This window comes from Agelaius phoeniceus, chromosome 2, assembly GCF_051311805.1.
Source record: "Agelaius phoeniceus isolate bAgePho1 chromosome 2, bAgePho1.hap1, whole genome shotgun sequence".
Lineage (NCBI taxonomy): Eukaryota > Metazoa > Chordata > Aves > Passeriformes > Icteridae > Agelaius > Agelaius phoeniceus.
The window spans coordinates 60,892,583-60,908,899 of record NC_135266.1 but is presented as its reverse complement, the minus strand read 5'-3'; the positions used below and the strand labels follow the sequence as shown (position 1 = coordinate 60,908,899).

The following is a 16,317-nucleotide window of genomic DNA, read 5'->3' as shown; positions in this document are numbered from 1 at the left end:
CACGACTTTATTGCGAGTAAAGTAGTCTGCATTGCCACATTATCCTGAAATCCTTTCTATCCTTTGAAACAAATAATTTGTGAGAAGCGAGATAAGGTTAAAGGATGTACAGTGTGTGTTACCTGTTATGATACTGGATATATGCAAAAATATACCTCCAGCATTTTGGCTTCAATTAGGCACATATGAACTAATAATTAATAAAAATTTAATGGGCACATATTGTAAGATAAATATAGACACTTTTGGACTTGAATATGCATATTCCTGTCTTTATTTTCCTTGAAAATAAAGTTTGATTAGAACAGAAAAAGTATATTTGTTATTAAGTTAGACCTGGTGTTTAATGTTCAATAATATATATGTGTGTAATTAGCATATGTCTTTGATTCTCTCTATTTGGTTTCTGCAGTGTTCTACTAGGATATTGCTGGAAGGTTGGCACAAACTAAAGAAAGTTCTTACAGTCTGGGTGACAAGCATTCAGCTAGGCTAAAAGGAAACATACAAGGAATGATTACAGAGAATTAAAAGTAGGGAAATCAGGCTCCCACAATGAGTTTGAGCAGAGGATGTAAATGCTTCCTTGTTCTAATTACTGGATATATTGCCTCTACTATTATTGGCTGAGAGGCTCTTGGTATGAAATAAGTAGCTATAAGTATAAAGCTCAAAAATATCTGGCCCCAAATGCTTGAAGTTAGGTTCCTGTTGTACCACTATCATTAGTGAATGCATAAACCTGAGAGCATAAAATCAAGTGAAAATTTTGTGGTTTTTTCTCTAGCATATGATGGTAATGGAAGATATGCTCAAGGACTTTCTGCTGGGAGAACATCTTCTTTTAGTTGGCAACCAGGTGAGCGAAATATTTCTTGCAATGCATGGAACAAACTCATTATTCAATAATATAATTAAATCTCTGTTTTGCTTCTTTGTAATTGCATTCATTTCTGTTACTGAGGTACTTGGCCCATTTTTCAATTCCTTATTTTGCATTGTCCAGGGGTTTTATAGGCACACATTTGTGGAAAATGTAAGTGCCGTAAATGTGTTGTATATGGCTGTCAGAGTAAAAAGTCAAGGCAATAATCACAGAATATTCTGAGTTGGAAGGGTCCCACAAGGATTATGAAAGTACAACTCCTCGTCCTGCAAAGGGCCATCCTCAAGAATCACATGCTGTGCCTGAAAGTGCTGACCAAATGCTTCTTAAACTCTGTCAAGCCTGACCAATCCCCTGGGGAGCCTGTTCCAGTGCCCAAACACCCTCTGGGTGAAAAACCTTTTTCTGATACCCAGTCTAAACCTCTCTTGACATAGTAATAGCTGTATGTAACATTAGCATTAAAATCTTCAGTTAATGGCTTTGGTTATCCTTCTTGACTATGTATCAAACCACTCCTTTAAAATCTCCAGTGGTAGGTAAGAGGTGTACACTTCAGTATTACATAAATCTTATTGACAGCCAAATATTCATTTTCTCTAAAAAAGTAACAGATTTGTATAGTTCTTTGACTGGTATCTTTGCTTATCAATACCTCATTATTGAGATTGGTTTTTCCCCCAAAAGTAATCCCCCTTTAGTTTAGCTGTCCCTTAGCAAGGATACAATAATTTTTTAGCAGATGTTTCTCTTTTTGTTTTGCAGTAGTCTGTAGAACATGTCTAACACAAAGCACTAACAATCTAACCAACACGGCAATGAATATAAAATGCTAATTATTATTAATGTGCATATATTGAAGTATACTCTCATCTGTTTAACATCCTTGTTATCAACTTGAATTTACAAAGACGGTTTATTTGAAACCTCTGTAGACTTTTGAAGGATAATGCCAGCTTCTCCAAAAGGTTTAATCTCTTCATAAATAGAAATTGATCTATTTCGTGAATGAAACAAGATCTATTTATTGTATTTCATAAACAGTGCTGTCTATGCCTGCTTCCAAGCTGGTATCGAAAATGTTATGTAGTACAGATTGCCTGCAGCAACTGCTGGCAAGGAATAGGAGGAGCAGGCTGAACCACAAGAAAACAGAGGCAGGGACAGAGTCCTTAATGATAACTTTTGCAGTCCCTCAGTGCCAAAGCAAGAGTAGTAGGTGTGGGGACAGCAGCCATGGTCACCCAAGTGCTCAGTGGCTGCCAGACTGGTCCATGGTGAATGAGGCAAGTCTGAGATCAAGCTGGGAAGTAAAGTCAGCAGGTCCAGAATGGGATCAGCAAGATACAGGGCCAAGCATAGCATCGCCTCAGTGCAGGCTGGGAAGGAACCAAAGAAAGGGCTTGAGTGTAAATGCAGCTCCCATGGCATGGGGGACAAAAGGAACCCCGGCAAAGCAGGAAAACTATGTCAGAGCTGACCTTCAATACAACAAGTAAAACCCGAGGTGTGGGGAAAGAGCTTGTTTATACCAGTGGTAAATCAGAGCTCTGACACGTGCCTCATTTGGCAGAAAAGTTTTGAAGACTATGCAAGTACAATTATTAGGATATAATGGATTTTTCCAGCAGATGTATTCTCATTCTAATAATTTAATGCATGTCAGATTTTCTTCCATCTTTTGAGTCTCTACTTGAAGACAGCATTAAAAGATTTGACTGGATTGAAGTATTGGAACATATTGCTTTGATTCCAGACATCAGCTCAGCTGTACCATTAAGTTGGAAAATTAGTTGATTTGCTGTGCTTTCTCTTTGGCAAATCAGCAGTACAGTTGTTTTTTTTTAATTGCTAACATACTTTTGAGTACTTCCAGGTTTACTCTTTACAAATTTGTTCCAGAGTTTTTATGTGTGACTAAGAAAAGACCAACAGGCCTTTTCCTTTCAAAATACTGTTTTTAAGTTTGAAGTGCTGTATTTGCCATTCTGCAGTCTTTTCAGTACCACAGCAATCATTCTTCATTTCTCGGGAATGGTCACTAACCACTTAGAAATTCCTTGGCTAATTCCTTAAATATTTTACTGTAAATTTGTGCAGCTTGTGATGAATCATGTTCAAGTACTTTAAAAGCAACCACATTGCATCAATTGTGCTTTCATGCAGTATGTGTAGATACCTCATTGAAGATATTAGTGTTTTCATAAATTTTTTGTAAAGAAAATTATTTTAAAAAAACATTCTTTTTTTTTCTGTTCAGTCACTTCTATCAGTTCAGTCTGTATAAGAACCTAGAGTTTTGTGATGCCTTGATATATACATCAGTGTGTACTTGTTTTTCCCATTTGGAAAAAACAGATAATGATTTTGAGGAGATACAAAGTACTGTTTTGAGTTCCTTTGTCTTAAGTGTCTTATTAGTGAACGAGTGAATCATGGAAATTCAGTGTATTAACTGAAAATTCAAATTCTCTGAACTGGAGTATTTCAAAACATAGGACTAACATCCCTTTGAATGCTTGTGTCATTTCCTAGATATTTAATTGAGTTGGCATTTACCTTAGGACATAATTTGGTCTTTTAAAATAATGACTGTGTAAGTATCTCCATTCAGCTGTGATTTAATGTGCAAGCTTGACCTGTAGTCTTTCTTTTAGAGTCTGGATTTGGTTTTGGTTGGTTGACTTAATGTGTTTTTCCACCTTTGCCTCTTCTATTTGCACAACACATGTACACACACAAGATTCCTGTTAGCTTAAGACCTCTGTCTTTTCAAAGTCTGTAAATGTGGTTTCTTCTATAACTCTAAGAGCTGCCTGATGAGAACCCTTTTACCAAGACTGTTTTCAAGGTACAGACTCTGATGATTAGTATCAGTAAATTATAATTAAATTATCTTGGTGGATGTTAGGAACTGGCTTTCTTAATGAAATGGAGGAGAGTTTGAAGACAATGTAAGATGCCAACAGATATTTTTAGAAGTACTCAGCTTCTGAAGTAAACTGCTTTACAGCACTTCATTCATGTTTGTTCCCTGGGGCTTATATGGCCTAGGATTTCACAGTATAAATGTTTTACATGAAATATAAATATTTGTTTACAGTGGTTGATGATTTACTTTGGATGTGTTTCCATTTTGTATACAAACAAACAGGTTTCTTTGAGTTCATATGATATGATATGATAGATATTTCCAGCTATGAAATAGCTTCCAAGTAAAGGACATGCCAGTGCCTTAACTATGGTTTCTGATATTGCTTCCTGAATGAGCCTGTAGTCTGAGTGTGAATGAATCCATCTATAGTTTTTCAAAGCACCTGCAAAGCAGCTCCTTCTTTGGCTGAGAGTAAGAAGCTGCATATTACTCTCACACCAGCAGGCAAAGAACAGCAAGAACCCCCAGTTATTTCAAATGTTGCAATGACTGTTATGTACTCATTAAATACAGGTCTTGCAGCTTTTGAGCTTCAGGAGACAGACTGGGTAGTGATTCTTACTACCTAGGAAAATTTTTAGACTGTGTTTTTGTGATATTTTTCCTGATAGACAATGTGCAGTTCTTTGATTGGCCACTACGTGCTGTCTTTTACTGTCTCCTTGGATTTTCTTTGGCAAATGCAAGAGAAACTATGTTAATAAATAGAATTTGTTTATGTGGAAAACAATTGGAAAGAGCATTGGCTGAAATGATTTTATTTCATCTCACAATTTTAAAGGTTAAATATAACATTTCACAAATTGTTGTGTTTGGAGGTTATGTAAAAGATAAAGGGTATGTGTTGGATGCTTTCACCTTTATTAGTCATAGGTGAGGTCTTGGCAGCCATCATCTGTCTTTGAAGATACCACACATACACAGTATTTATAATTACTTATTATAGTTACTTTTATATAGTTATTTATAGGATCTGTGGCTTCCTGGATAGAGAAGGCTCACAACCTTCTCACTTCTGAATTGTTTTATTACCATGAAATTCTAAAACACCCAGCAGCATGTTAAGCAAAATTGAGGTTATTTTATTTGGCATCACTCTGTTGCCACGAGTTATTGAATGAGCTGTTCAGAAGTAGAATGAAGAATTCTATGAAGGTGCTAAATGTTGTAAATAATCTGAAAGAAACTCTAGCAACACTTGTTTAAAGTGTTGATGTGAACCCACAGTAAGCAGAAATACATGAATTATGAGTACTATGTCCAGCCTGTGAAGGCTATGAGTGTCCTATGGGTGGACTGGAGCTTCTCTCTTACGTGCAAAGGTTGAGGGAGCAGGGCCTCTATAGCTTGTGGAAGGGCATCTTGTCAAATCTTTGGGGTCTTGTATACAAATACCTTAAGGGTGGTTGTCGAGGCAACAGGGCCCAATTCTTTTCAGTGGTGCTCAGCAGTAGGACAAGGGCATTGGGCACAAACTGAAACACAGGAAGTTCCATCTGAATACAAGGAAAAACTTCTTTACTGTGAAAGTGAAAGAGCATTGGAACACGCTGCCCAGGGAGGCCATGAAGTCTCCTTCCCTGGAGATTCTCAAAACCCTCCTTAATGCAATCCTCTGCAACCTGCTGTAGGTGAACCTGCTTTAGCAGGGTGGTTGGACTAGATGATCTCCAGAGTTCCCTTTCAACCCCAACTATTCAGTGATTAAAATGACTTAGAAATGTAATAGCATTCTGGTACATTTGCTAATATATTTCCCTGACAATGTAATTTCATCCTTTCTGCTGCCTTTCTTTAACTGGGAGATCAACTTACATGAATTCTTGGGCTCACACTAGGAATTTATTTTATTCTTGAAGAATTTAGAAGAACAAATGATTGAGTCTTTCTTAAAGATATTTAAAATGACATGCTTGATTAAATCTTTTCTTCTAATATAATATTTTCATTTCTAACTCATTGTGAAATTGAATTAGGTGCAAACTGAGAATGTAATAATATCAGTCATCAAAAAACTTGAAATAGCAAATGCTTGGCATTTCAACTTTTCTAGAAATAAGTCTTGTTTTCCTGCTTAAACTTGTTTAAAAATAGACAGTTTCTTCTGCAAGTCAAGAATGTACTATCCCAAACCAATTTTTTATTATTATTGTAAGCATGAAGAAACTGAGCTCCAAATGAGTTAAATTGGGCCAAATACAATGATATTTCTTGTCTAGGGAATTAGGTATGACAGTTGTGGAAAACTCGGAAAATATTCTCTTTGACTTGGTACAGTCAGTGTGTACACATCCGAGAATAGGCATGCTTCTGAAATGTGTTTCTGCTTACAGTATTGCTTTCTGCCTTTACACATTTAACTGGAGAACCAGAATTAAAAAATAAACAATGAATTGATTTTTCTTTTGGATACTTCTTCTCACAGATTCTTTCCATTATATGCTTCTCTCCATTGGACCACAGTTGTCTTACCTCACTGGAAATGCAATGATTGTATTTAGCCTGACAGGGCTCTGGTTCTACTTAAAGTCAGAAAAAGGCATCAACTCTACAAGCTTATCTATAACTACAGTCAGAGATGCATCCAAAGTATTCCATTCATGATTCCTAACAGGGAATTAAGTTGACTCTTACGGTGAAATTTTCTTCTTTTGCTGCCACTATAATTTTGGTGTGCCCCAGATGATAAACTTGTAATAAAAAAAAAATCAGATACTAAACCACAGAAGACTTACTTTTGTAACTGATGAATATGTAGATTGCATCTAGGGCAGGAGTTAAAATCACCACTGCTTTTGTATTTAAATTTGTTGCTAACATTCAAGCAAGGTAGCCGTGATAGGGTCGATTGCAGTGGTCCTCCAGTAGCAATGTCTAGAGTCTGCTGGTGGCACACCTTCTGCAGATATTCAAATGCATTATTCACATTTGTTCCAAGCAGGGCTTCTCAACACCTGGAGTGTGTGAAATAATTCTACATAGGTACTGCGAGTTGCTTTGGTGATAATAGAACACTTTTTTAGAAAGCCAGAGACACATCCTCTGGACTAAAAATCGCAGCCTCAGCCATAATTGCCTCAGCAATACATGCATTGCAATGTCTTTGTTGACAGAAAGACCAAAGCTGTGAAAAGTGGTTTGGTGCCAGACCCAGGGTTAGAAACGGAGCATTATGAAAAGTGTTTTCATTTTCTTTATTTTCATTGTTCAGTGAAAAGTTTCTGTGATAATGATAATACAACACTTCTGTGATGTTAAAAACTGAGAACCCTGACATGAGGGCTCTGTGTACTAAAATTGTTAACTCAGATTTGTCTTTCCTTCTCTAATGCAATCTTAAAATTAATTATAAAATGAAACTTGTTGAAGTGAAAAATTGAGAAACTGCTTTTTTACCAGTTTCAAAATTTGTTTCATTCTTTTGTAATGAAACAGGTGCTCTGATATGGAGACGATGTGATTGCAGTGTTTCAGCTGAAGGGCAGTACTGAACAGCACAACATGGCAACCTCTTCAGCTGGTTCAGTATGACCTGCAAATCATTTAAAAGAAAATAAAAATGAGGCAGCCTGGTTTAGATTTTTTTTTTTTCTGAAGAGGCAGACTGTTAATTTCAAAAACTTGGGTCCAATTCCTTTGGACTATAACTTTATTGTCTTTATTTGGGCTCTGCAAGGTACAAATTTCAGTTGTCAGTTCTGCATCCTGAATTGCAAAATGTCTCCTGGGACTTATAACAACCTTGTTTATATTTGAAGCTGCAGCTTCTGCTAGGAAATTAAGCCATTTCATCCTTGGTAGCAAGTGTTTACAGTGTCAGTTAGAAGGATTTTTAACTAAGGGATTATTTTGCCTTCTAATTGCATAATTTCTTGTTTGTTATTCATTAGTGCAGATATTTACTTCCCATTTTTCTATTTCAGTTATCCCATATGTCTGATGGAGTAAAAATTGTCTAATATTTGCTTTCTGAAGTATTTTTATTCTCTTCAGCTGAAACACCAACACAGATGTTCTTTCCTCTCTAATTAGCATATGTTTATATTTCTGTTAAATTAAGTAACTGCAATAGTGTGTATATAAATAGCACACAGCAAGTGTTAATGGCAAACTGGCTTGTCCTCTGAATGTTACCTTAGCCTGCAATAATTGCAAAATTATATGAGATTATGTTCTGAATCCAATCCAAGTTCAGCTCAATCTTTTAGTATGTTCATATGAAAGATAGTTCAGGTTATTCCTGTTTAAATAATTTGTTGCTAGCAATGTGGATGTCCAGAAGATCCAGCTTGATCTTTGGCAGTAAGGGCAAAGGAGGGTGAGTGTTGCCATTTTTGTAATTTCTTGTTTCTTGGGTGCCTGTAACTAGAGTTGGTTTGGTTTTTATTTTTCCAAAATGTGTTAGCATTTTCCCCATTTCTTGTTCGCCTGAAGAATACTATACACATATTCTTTATCCCATGGGGGTAAGGTGAATTTGGAACAAACCTGTTCTTTTTGGACTTACACTAATGCATAGTACTTAAGGAACAAATTCATCCAAACTTTTGGTTTTTGGAGTTTCTTAATAGTGCTAAAGAGCCTTCCAAATATCTTTGGTCCCTTCCTTCCTTTCTGTGATATTGTGACTTCTCAGTGGAGTAGCTGAGACCTAGAGGAACGGTAACTTGTCATGGAGTAGGAATGTAGAGGGCTGGAATCAAAAAGCTTTGAGGGGAACTTTGCTGCAGCTACTGTTGCCAACCAAAGATTTTATGTGGTACACCACAGCCTCTGTGAAGGCACACAATGTACCCTCTGAAGCAGTTTAGTCCAGAAGTTAGGCAATGTTAACTTGTTTCTAATAGCTAAAACCTGGTGGGAATGCCTTTTGGCTTTTAAATACTGCATGCACCTTTTAAAAATGTACGATGTTCTGAAATTCAAGTATACATAAATAAAAGGAAATATGTGGCGAGTGTGGTGAGATGCACAGATAAAAATGAAGAAAGGGTGAGATGTGGTCACGGCACAGCTCCCATTGACTTCACTGGGTTGCTTTGGTAACTAATTTTTTTTTTTAATGACAGTAACCACTTTGTGTAATATTAAGTATGTTTTACATTGATTCAGTATGTTGATATATTTCATCATCTTTGTACTTGCCACAGCTGGCTGGAGTCCCACTCTGCACTGGAACAGGATACGCAATCTACTTGGAATCGATGCAGAAACTGTGTGCAGACATCTGCCCAGCCATCTTTAGCTCTCTTAGGAAAGGAAGCTGCTTTCAGCATGGGTGTTTTCTGCTTGACATTAGAAATGCTCCTGTTTATTCACCCATTTATGATCTGACTGAAAGTAGCAGGAAACATATGTGACTAAAACTGTCTGTGTGCACCACTAGGGGATTCTTAGCCTGTTTCTGGTTACTTTGAATGTCACTGATAAAATTTCTGAACTTGAATATTTTCTCCCAAATTGGTATGTCCTATAAGTTCCTGCAAGATCCTGTGAGCAGAATTGCATCCCCTTTCACAGCAGTGGAGAACTGTTTCAGGTGACAGTTTTCAGAAACTACTGTGAAAGGTGTTAAGTGTGTTGCAGCTTCTTGCTACACCTCTAAAAAGCTGTAGATTCTTCTGAAGTAGATTTGTGAGGAGGCGTGTGGCAGAGCATTAACAGAGTTGGCTCTTCTGTGTGGGAGTCAAGTCTGCAGTAGAATATAGGTAGTTCTATTTTTGTCTCCTCTGCAGTATTTTTTCCTCTGCTCTCATGGTGAGAACTCTCCTCCTGTGATTTCATTATACATATGCACATGATTCTCCATTCTTACAAATGTAGCAGAGGAGAGAGAGACTGTGGTCCCATTTTAAGAAGCTTAAACAGTTTGCAATTCTACAGCTGGCAGTTACCATCACTCATAAATGTCATAACTTGCAGCTCTGAAGGCTCCTATTCTGTTTCAATGCCAAGTGAAACAGATTAGTGAATCTCAAATTGGTTTAATCTAATCTCTTTAATCTTTCTTTGGGTTATATTTATCTTCTTTACACTGGTGTGGACTACTAGATACATTCATGCAGTCAGAGTGAGAATCTCAGGAGAGGAATAGTGTCTTGTCAAACACCTTTTGGCTGGTCTATGATTGAGTTTTTCTTTCTACTGTTTCCTTTTTCTTTGCAACCTGTAGCATTCTCACTGGCACTCTGAGCTTCCTGCAGCCACCTACTTGCAGGAGGGATAAGAATTTCTGCATGTGAGCTGTCACCTTGGTCTGCATCTACATTAGCATTTCAGACCAGATCTAGAATGTACTTTTGAAGGGAATTTCCTTACTGCAGTTCAGTACGTATCCATCTCTCTTAGGATGAAAGTGAAGTGGATGTTCCCCAGCAGCCCACCTAATTTGTGCTCTTTGATAATTCCTTCCCTGAGTTTAGGTTAGACCTGGACTGAAATACCAGTTTCTAAAACGTTTAGGACAGGGTGCGCCAGGGTGTTGCCAACACCTAATTCACTGTCATCATTTTCCGCAGCTTGCTAGTGCAGACATCCTTCAATAGAGTTAGAGATCAGTTTTATCTACAGCTGAATTCTGATTCCATCTGGGCCTCTTTTTGTAACTCCAGTGGAATGTGATCAGCAACTATTACCAGTGCTGTGCCCAAATTCCATGTGACAGTTACAGGATGTGTCCTATGACCACCAAGAATTAACTTTGCTATTAAGTGCCAGACAACTTCCTATCATTGACATTGCAATATCTTTATGAAATAAAAAGGCTGGAAAAACTTGTGTTTGTTAAAGGATGCATAGCATGTGTGACATAACTCTAGGGACACAATCCTATTTCTGGTTATTTCTAGTAAGATAGATAAGTATTTTGTGAATATATATATAAAATAAAATACATGTAATCAACTTGTGTTCAAAATTTTTTGAAATAGATTGAAGTTGTATTTACCCATGAAGGAGTATGGAGAGTATTTTAACCATTTTGGCAAGTTATCTTTTCTGTATTTATAACTCTTAAATATGTATATTTGTATTATGTCTTAATATTATATTTGTTTACTGCAGGGAGTTGGGAAAAACAAGGTTGTTGACAGATTCCTTCACCTTTTAAACAGACCCAGAGAGTATTTACAGCTGCACAGGTAAGAATGTGTTAGATTTCCATACTTTTTGGTTTTAATCAAATTTCTCATGTTATTAAAACTCATGTTTCTGAAATTAATGTGTTTTTAGTGTTTGAACAAAGGCCCCCTAAGTGGCACACAGACCACAGGAATGTGTCTGGCAGAGACAATAAGCTGACAGATTGAGGAGTGGGTACAAGAATGTGGCGCAATCATCTTGTTTGATACGCGAGGAAGTAGAAGTGTGCTGATGCTAAACTTTGTTCAAAAAACAAGTTATATTTTGCTGTCATTTCTGGAAAGATTTCCCTAGCATGCAGTATTTTGTGAGGGAAAACTTGTTTGAATATATCACTCATCAGACAAGAAACATTCTACATAGTAAAGGTTTTTTGGCTTTTTTCCTTTGGCACTCCTGCTAAGTGCATGTATTTCTTTCTCACCCATAAGAGTTTGGATTAGAAAATTACATCATAAGCTAAAAAACAGACTTCAAGACAACAAACCAACTGAAAACAATTCAAAAGCTGAAATAATAGGAAATTATCTGCCTGCTTTTTATAACATGAACTTGAAACTAATAAATGGAAATAAAGTATAAATATATCTAGAAGACTCATTTTCAATTGAACTGAATCCCATTTCAGCTTCGTTCCTAATCTTTATCTCTTTGTCTTCAACTTCCTAGCTTCATCCCCTGTCTCTTTCCATAATCACTGTTTTTTAAATAGTGCTAATGAAAATGTTGATCTTTGGTATTTTGCCCATTAACAGCATTGTGTCTGTAACACTTTGTCTCTCATTTTCTCACCCAGATTTTTGTCTTCAAGTGTCTTGTACTTGTATTCCTGATACTTGGATAGCTCTATCTCATTACTTTTCTACTGCTGTTCTCCTTTATACTACTTATTCTAGACTTCCATCAGTTCTATATGAAATACTGCTTTTGTGACCTCCTACTTTCAGCTTTGCATTAACTTTCCTGCTTGGAACAGCTACCCACTTTGTCTGGATAAAATACACTGTGATTTTTGCCAATCCCATTTATGTCACGAAATACTGCACTATTTCTGTCCTTTTGTGTGTTCTGCAGTGATGAGGCAGAACAGTGCTTAATATGAATTCATATAGCTCAGGAGAACATTGTATAAACACCATGTTTGGGGTTTTCATGCAGCTGTAGAATGTATAAATTTACACATGCTAGTTGAGACATCACTAGGAAGAAAAATGTGCATTTATTGTCTTGTCAATACAGTGTTCTACAGTCTCTTTAAGGTACTGCTTGTGATTACAGGGGTTTGGAGAGAGGTTGAAGTAGAAAATGAAGCAGAAAATGATGAGTAGTCCTATGCAATTATAGAAAAATAATTTATGAATATAGCAAAATCAGAAATTTCTATTTTCTGGGTAGTATTTTGAAATGCTATGTGAAGAACTCAGTCTATATAATATTTTGGTTATACTTTACAGGGTGTTTAAATCAGGATTAGAGTATTGTTAGTGCACTCTTCTGGATTAAAAACAAAGTAAGAGCAAGTTTACAAAATACCCAAACAGTTTCCTAGTAAGCTTTTACATACTTTGTGGGGAAGATTCAGTCAGTAGCTTATGGCATAGATGTACTTTCTTAGAAAATATTCTAGAATGTGCACTTCATCTTTGATAGCCCTGTGTGTTTCTTCAGATTTCCTAGCTAGCTACTGTAAGTACCTTTAAGCATGTCAAGGAAAGTATTTCTAAATATAATGCTTTTAATGGTTCTTGTATACCTGAAGTACAGATCTTGACAAATTTGTTAGGGTAGGGGTTTTTGTTGGTTTGGGTTTTTTTACTGTCTTGATGAAAGAGTGTAAGGAGTTCTGCTGTTCTAACTCTACATATGTTCAATGACATTCAAGCAGGGAGTATTTGCCTTAGAGGCAATAAGCTATTACCAGGAGTCATTTTAAAATCTCACATTTTATGTCTTCTACTTCAAGAGGATGAAAGGAGATAAAAGACAGAAAAAGGGACATCTGTATTTACTTGCTCTGCAACTGATTCACATGGGAAGGGTCAGCCTGACCTAAAGGTTTTGATTGCTTATGGAGGCTATAAATACTTTCTCTTAACATTTCCTACAGCATCTCATTGAGAAGTTTTATATTCTTGAAATTTGTAAGTCTTATCAATCATTTTGATACCATAAAGCAGAAAATCTTAATGGAAGGAAGCTCCAATTAGATTCATTAATGACAGAAATTAAGAAAAATATGTGCTTATGAATTACTCAAAAAGATGTCTGCTTTCTCTTGCATACTTCCTGATATTAGCAACTGACCAGGAATTGACCAGCTCTCTCATTGCATTCATTGTGGGGTTATGGAAACAGGTAATATGGCACAGGCTCAGCACAGCCTCTCCCTAGGACTGCACTTATGAAACATTTTACTGCTTTTCTGTGTTAAGGAAGAACTTCCATCCACCAGGATTTCCCTGTCCCTCCTTTCCTACAAGATTAAGTTTCAGCAGAGAAATTCCAAATTTTGTTTACCCTCCTGGTATGGTTGTCTCCATTTTGTTCACCCAGGACACCAGCTACGTGTTACAGAATAAACAACAGCTTTATTTTGTCTAATATCAAAGAACTTTTAAGAGTTCTTATAGAAATTAAACATGTACTGGTTATACAGGCAGTAACTAAGAAACTGACTGTAAGAAAATTTGATGTTCTCCAAGCTAATGTAACAACTATTTGTGTTGCTCCTAAATAAATGAACTCTGGAATGCCTCATTATTTTATGAACCTTTCTGTTACTGCTTTTGCTATCTCTCCTGTGAGTGATGTGGAAAGAATTTTCCAGTGGTTCTACACAAAAATCTGAAGTTAAATTTGGTAGACTGTGTTCGATGAACCATGTTTGTTAGGTTCAGGAAGGCATGAAGTTCATTTTTGTATATCAAAACCTTTTCTTTAAAGTTTGGTGTACATTGTGCTCCTTGATTTTTTGAGATATTCAAAATCTGGACGCTGGACACTGTCTTGAGTATCTTGACTCTACGTGGCCCTCTTTAGCAGAGGGGTTGGAGTAAATGACTTCCAGAGGTGCCTTTCAACCTCAACCATTCTGATTCTGTGATTTAGCAATTTCTGCAAAGTAGCAGCTGGATGACCCCTAGCTCTTGTTCTAGGTGTGTTGTAGTAATGTTGTAGTCTTCCAAAAAAAAAAAAAGTTAAAATTAGTTTATTTTATCTTTATAAAATTTTATAATCCAGCAGTGGTTGTTGCATGGGAGGAAGCCATTTGCACTGTCCTTAGCTGATGCTCAGATGTGTTAGTATGAACAGTAGTTAAAGTTGTGAGAATTAAGAAACAGCTTCAGACTCAATATTGTTTTCAGAACAGTGTATTAATGATATTAAATTTGATAACTTCTAGATTATTTATTTATTGTTATGATACACATGTAAATGAGTGGTTGTTAAGCAGAAGTTTCTCCGTTATGTTTCCAGCTTCATGCTGTGTCAGTGACAGATTAGCTGTAGCAAATGCAAAATTTGGAGCTCACAGTCTCCTCTCCCACCTATCACAGACATTCCTCTATACAATTGAAAATGATCAGGAGTAAAGAGTACTGATCCTTTTCTGTTCTGATGGGAACTTGAGAACTAGTGGGAGAACTGGATCCCTCCTCTGAGCTACTAAAGATGTGGCCACTGAAGTCATGATAAGTAAAGTTAGTCAACTTCAACTCTAATGTTTTCAGTGTATAGATCTGCGTAAGAACATCACCATCACTTACAGAAATAGAAGCTTTTGATGTGTAGGCTGCAGTGTAATCTACATCAATAATTTATTGATGGCTATGAATGGATTTTCTGCTGCTCAAAACCTCAGTGAATCTGCAGATGCAAAATTATTAGCTTCATTCCATTGTTCTCATTCTGTGTATCAAGAAAATAATCTTCTAGGAAATTAGTTTATTGTGAAAAAGGATAATATGAATCTTCATAGAGTCATATGACAAAAAGAGGGAATGTTTTTTAGTGTGTGAGGATTGTTCTCTATGAAGTCAAAAATGTTAGAACGGCTTGTAAATATGATGTGATACCTTTTCTTGCAATAGAGAACGCAGGAAATTTTCTTCTTCAGCTTTTGATAAAACAGGTTTACCCCTAAATTAGCCATGTTAAGTCTTAGTTCTCCATTTGATATCTTTTTCTTACAAGCTGAGGTAACTTATTTTTCTAAGCATTTACATATACACTGCAGTAATTTATCATTGTTGTAAATGTGATGTTTGACACTGTCAATGGAATACTAACTGCTTTGAAATTCTTTTTTGTATCTGATGATCTTACTATTCTCTTTCAAGATATTACCCTACCTTGTTCTATGTGTCCCAATGCATTTCCTTACAAAGAATTTGCTTAAAACATCTTGATTTGATATCACATCTTCCTGTCAGAGTTACTATATTTATTCTAGCGACTGATGATTGAAAAGTGTGATACAGGGTTAATTTTAAAAATCTACTACATTTTGTGTTGTGCCTTTTCTAGTTCCCTAATAAATTACAGTAATCTGATGATCTTTTTTCCAAAACTTACCTGAGTTTGCATATGTTATCCTTTTCAAAAGAAACGTAATTTTGCTGTGATCTTTAACAATCCAATTAATGGGGAGTTTGAGGTAGGAAAATGAGCTTATGGTGTCCCTACAAGCAATACTTATTACAAACTGTGCATTAATCTTTAGATCTTAATTTTCTTTCCCTCTTTTTCAGCACATGTAATAAGTATAAAATCCAATTATCTGTTTCCCTTACTGAGATAATTTAAAACTACCCTTTCAGCTTTATTGACTTCAGATTTTTAAAATTCTAATTTTAAAAAGCGTTTCAGAAGAAACAGCTTCCTTTGTCCAAGATACAGGTGGATACTAGAATTATATTGTACTTGTTCTCAGAATTGCATTTGATTATCATCTCTTGAAAGAATATAGGACCACATGAAATAACTTAAATGCTGATGTAGCTCTGCAGGTCTGTTTCTAAACATGAACAATACAGAAAAGCCATCTCCGTAGTGGGCTGTTGAAGGAAGTGTTCTATAGCTGCACTGGTTTATTTCAGTTGAGCACAGCAAAGGCAGGGGAAATGTTGTGGTTTTGGTTTTTGGCAGCCACAAAACAAAAGTCTAGGTAATTTTTCCTCATGACTCATGAGTCATTAATGTTTAGATTATTTTCTTTTAATATTGTACTTTATATTGTGTGCTTTATTCTTTATGTAGGTCATGTTAGGAAACAAGTAATAAGATGATACATTTTTGTCATGAAGATTTATGTTGTGAAGCCCTGAGTGCATTCACTATATTATAGGTGTCTTTA

The 16,317-nt window shown here is 36.1% G+C and overlaps 1 protein-coding gene across 2 annotated transcripts in view; it reads left to right on the top strand.

Moving 5' to 3' along the window:
• Positions 1–16,317, top strand: part of VWA8 (von Willebrand factor A domain containing 8) — a 184,285-nt gene that overhangs the window by 75,097 nt on the left and 92,871 nt on the right. For both annotated transcript variants that reach the window (XM_054628163.2, XM_077173657.1), the window contains 2 exons: positions 788–859; positions 10,884–10,960. In XM_054628163.2, coding sequence (XP_054484138.2) covers positions 788–859; positions 10,884–10,960 — 149 coding nt within the window. The remainder of the gene's footprint in view (positions 1–787; positions 860–10,883; positions 10,961–16,317) is intronic.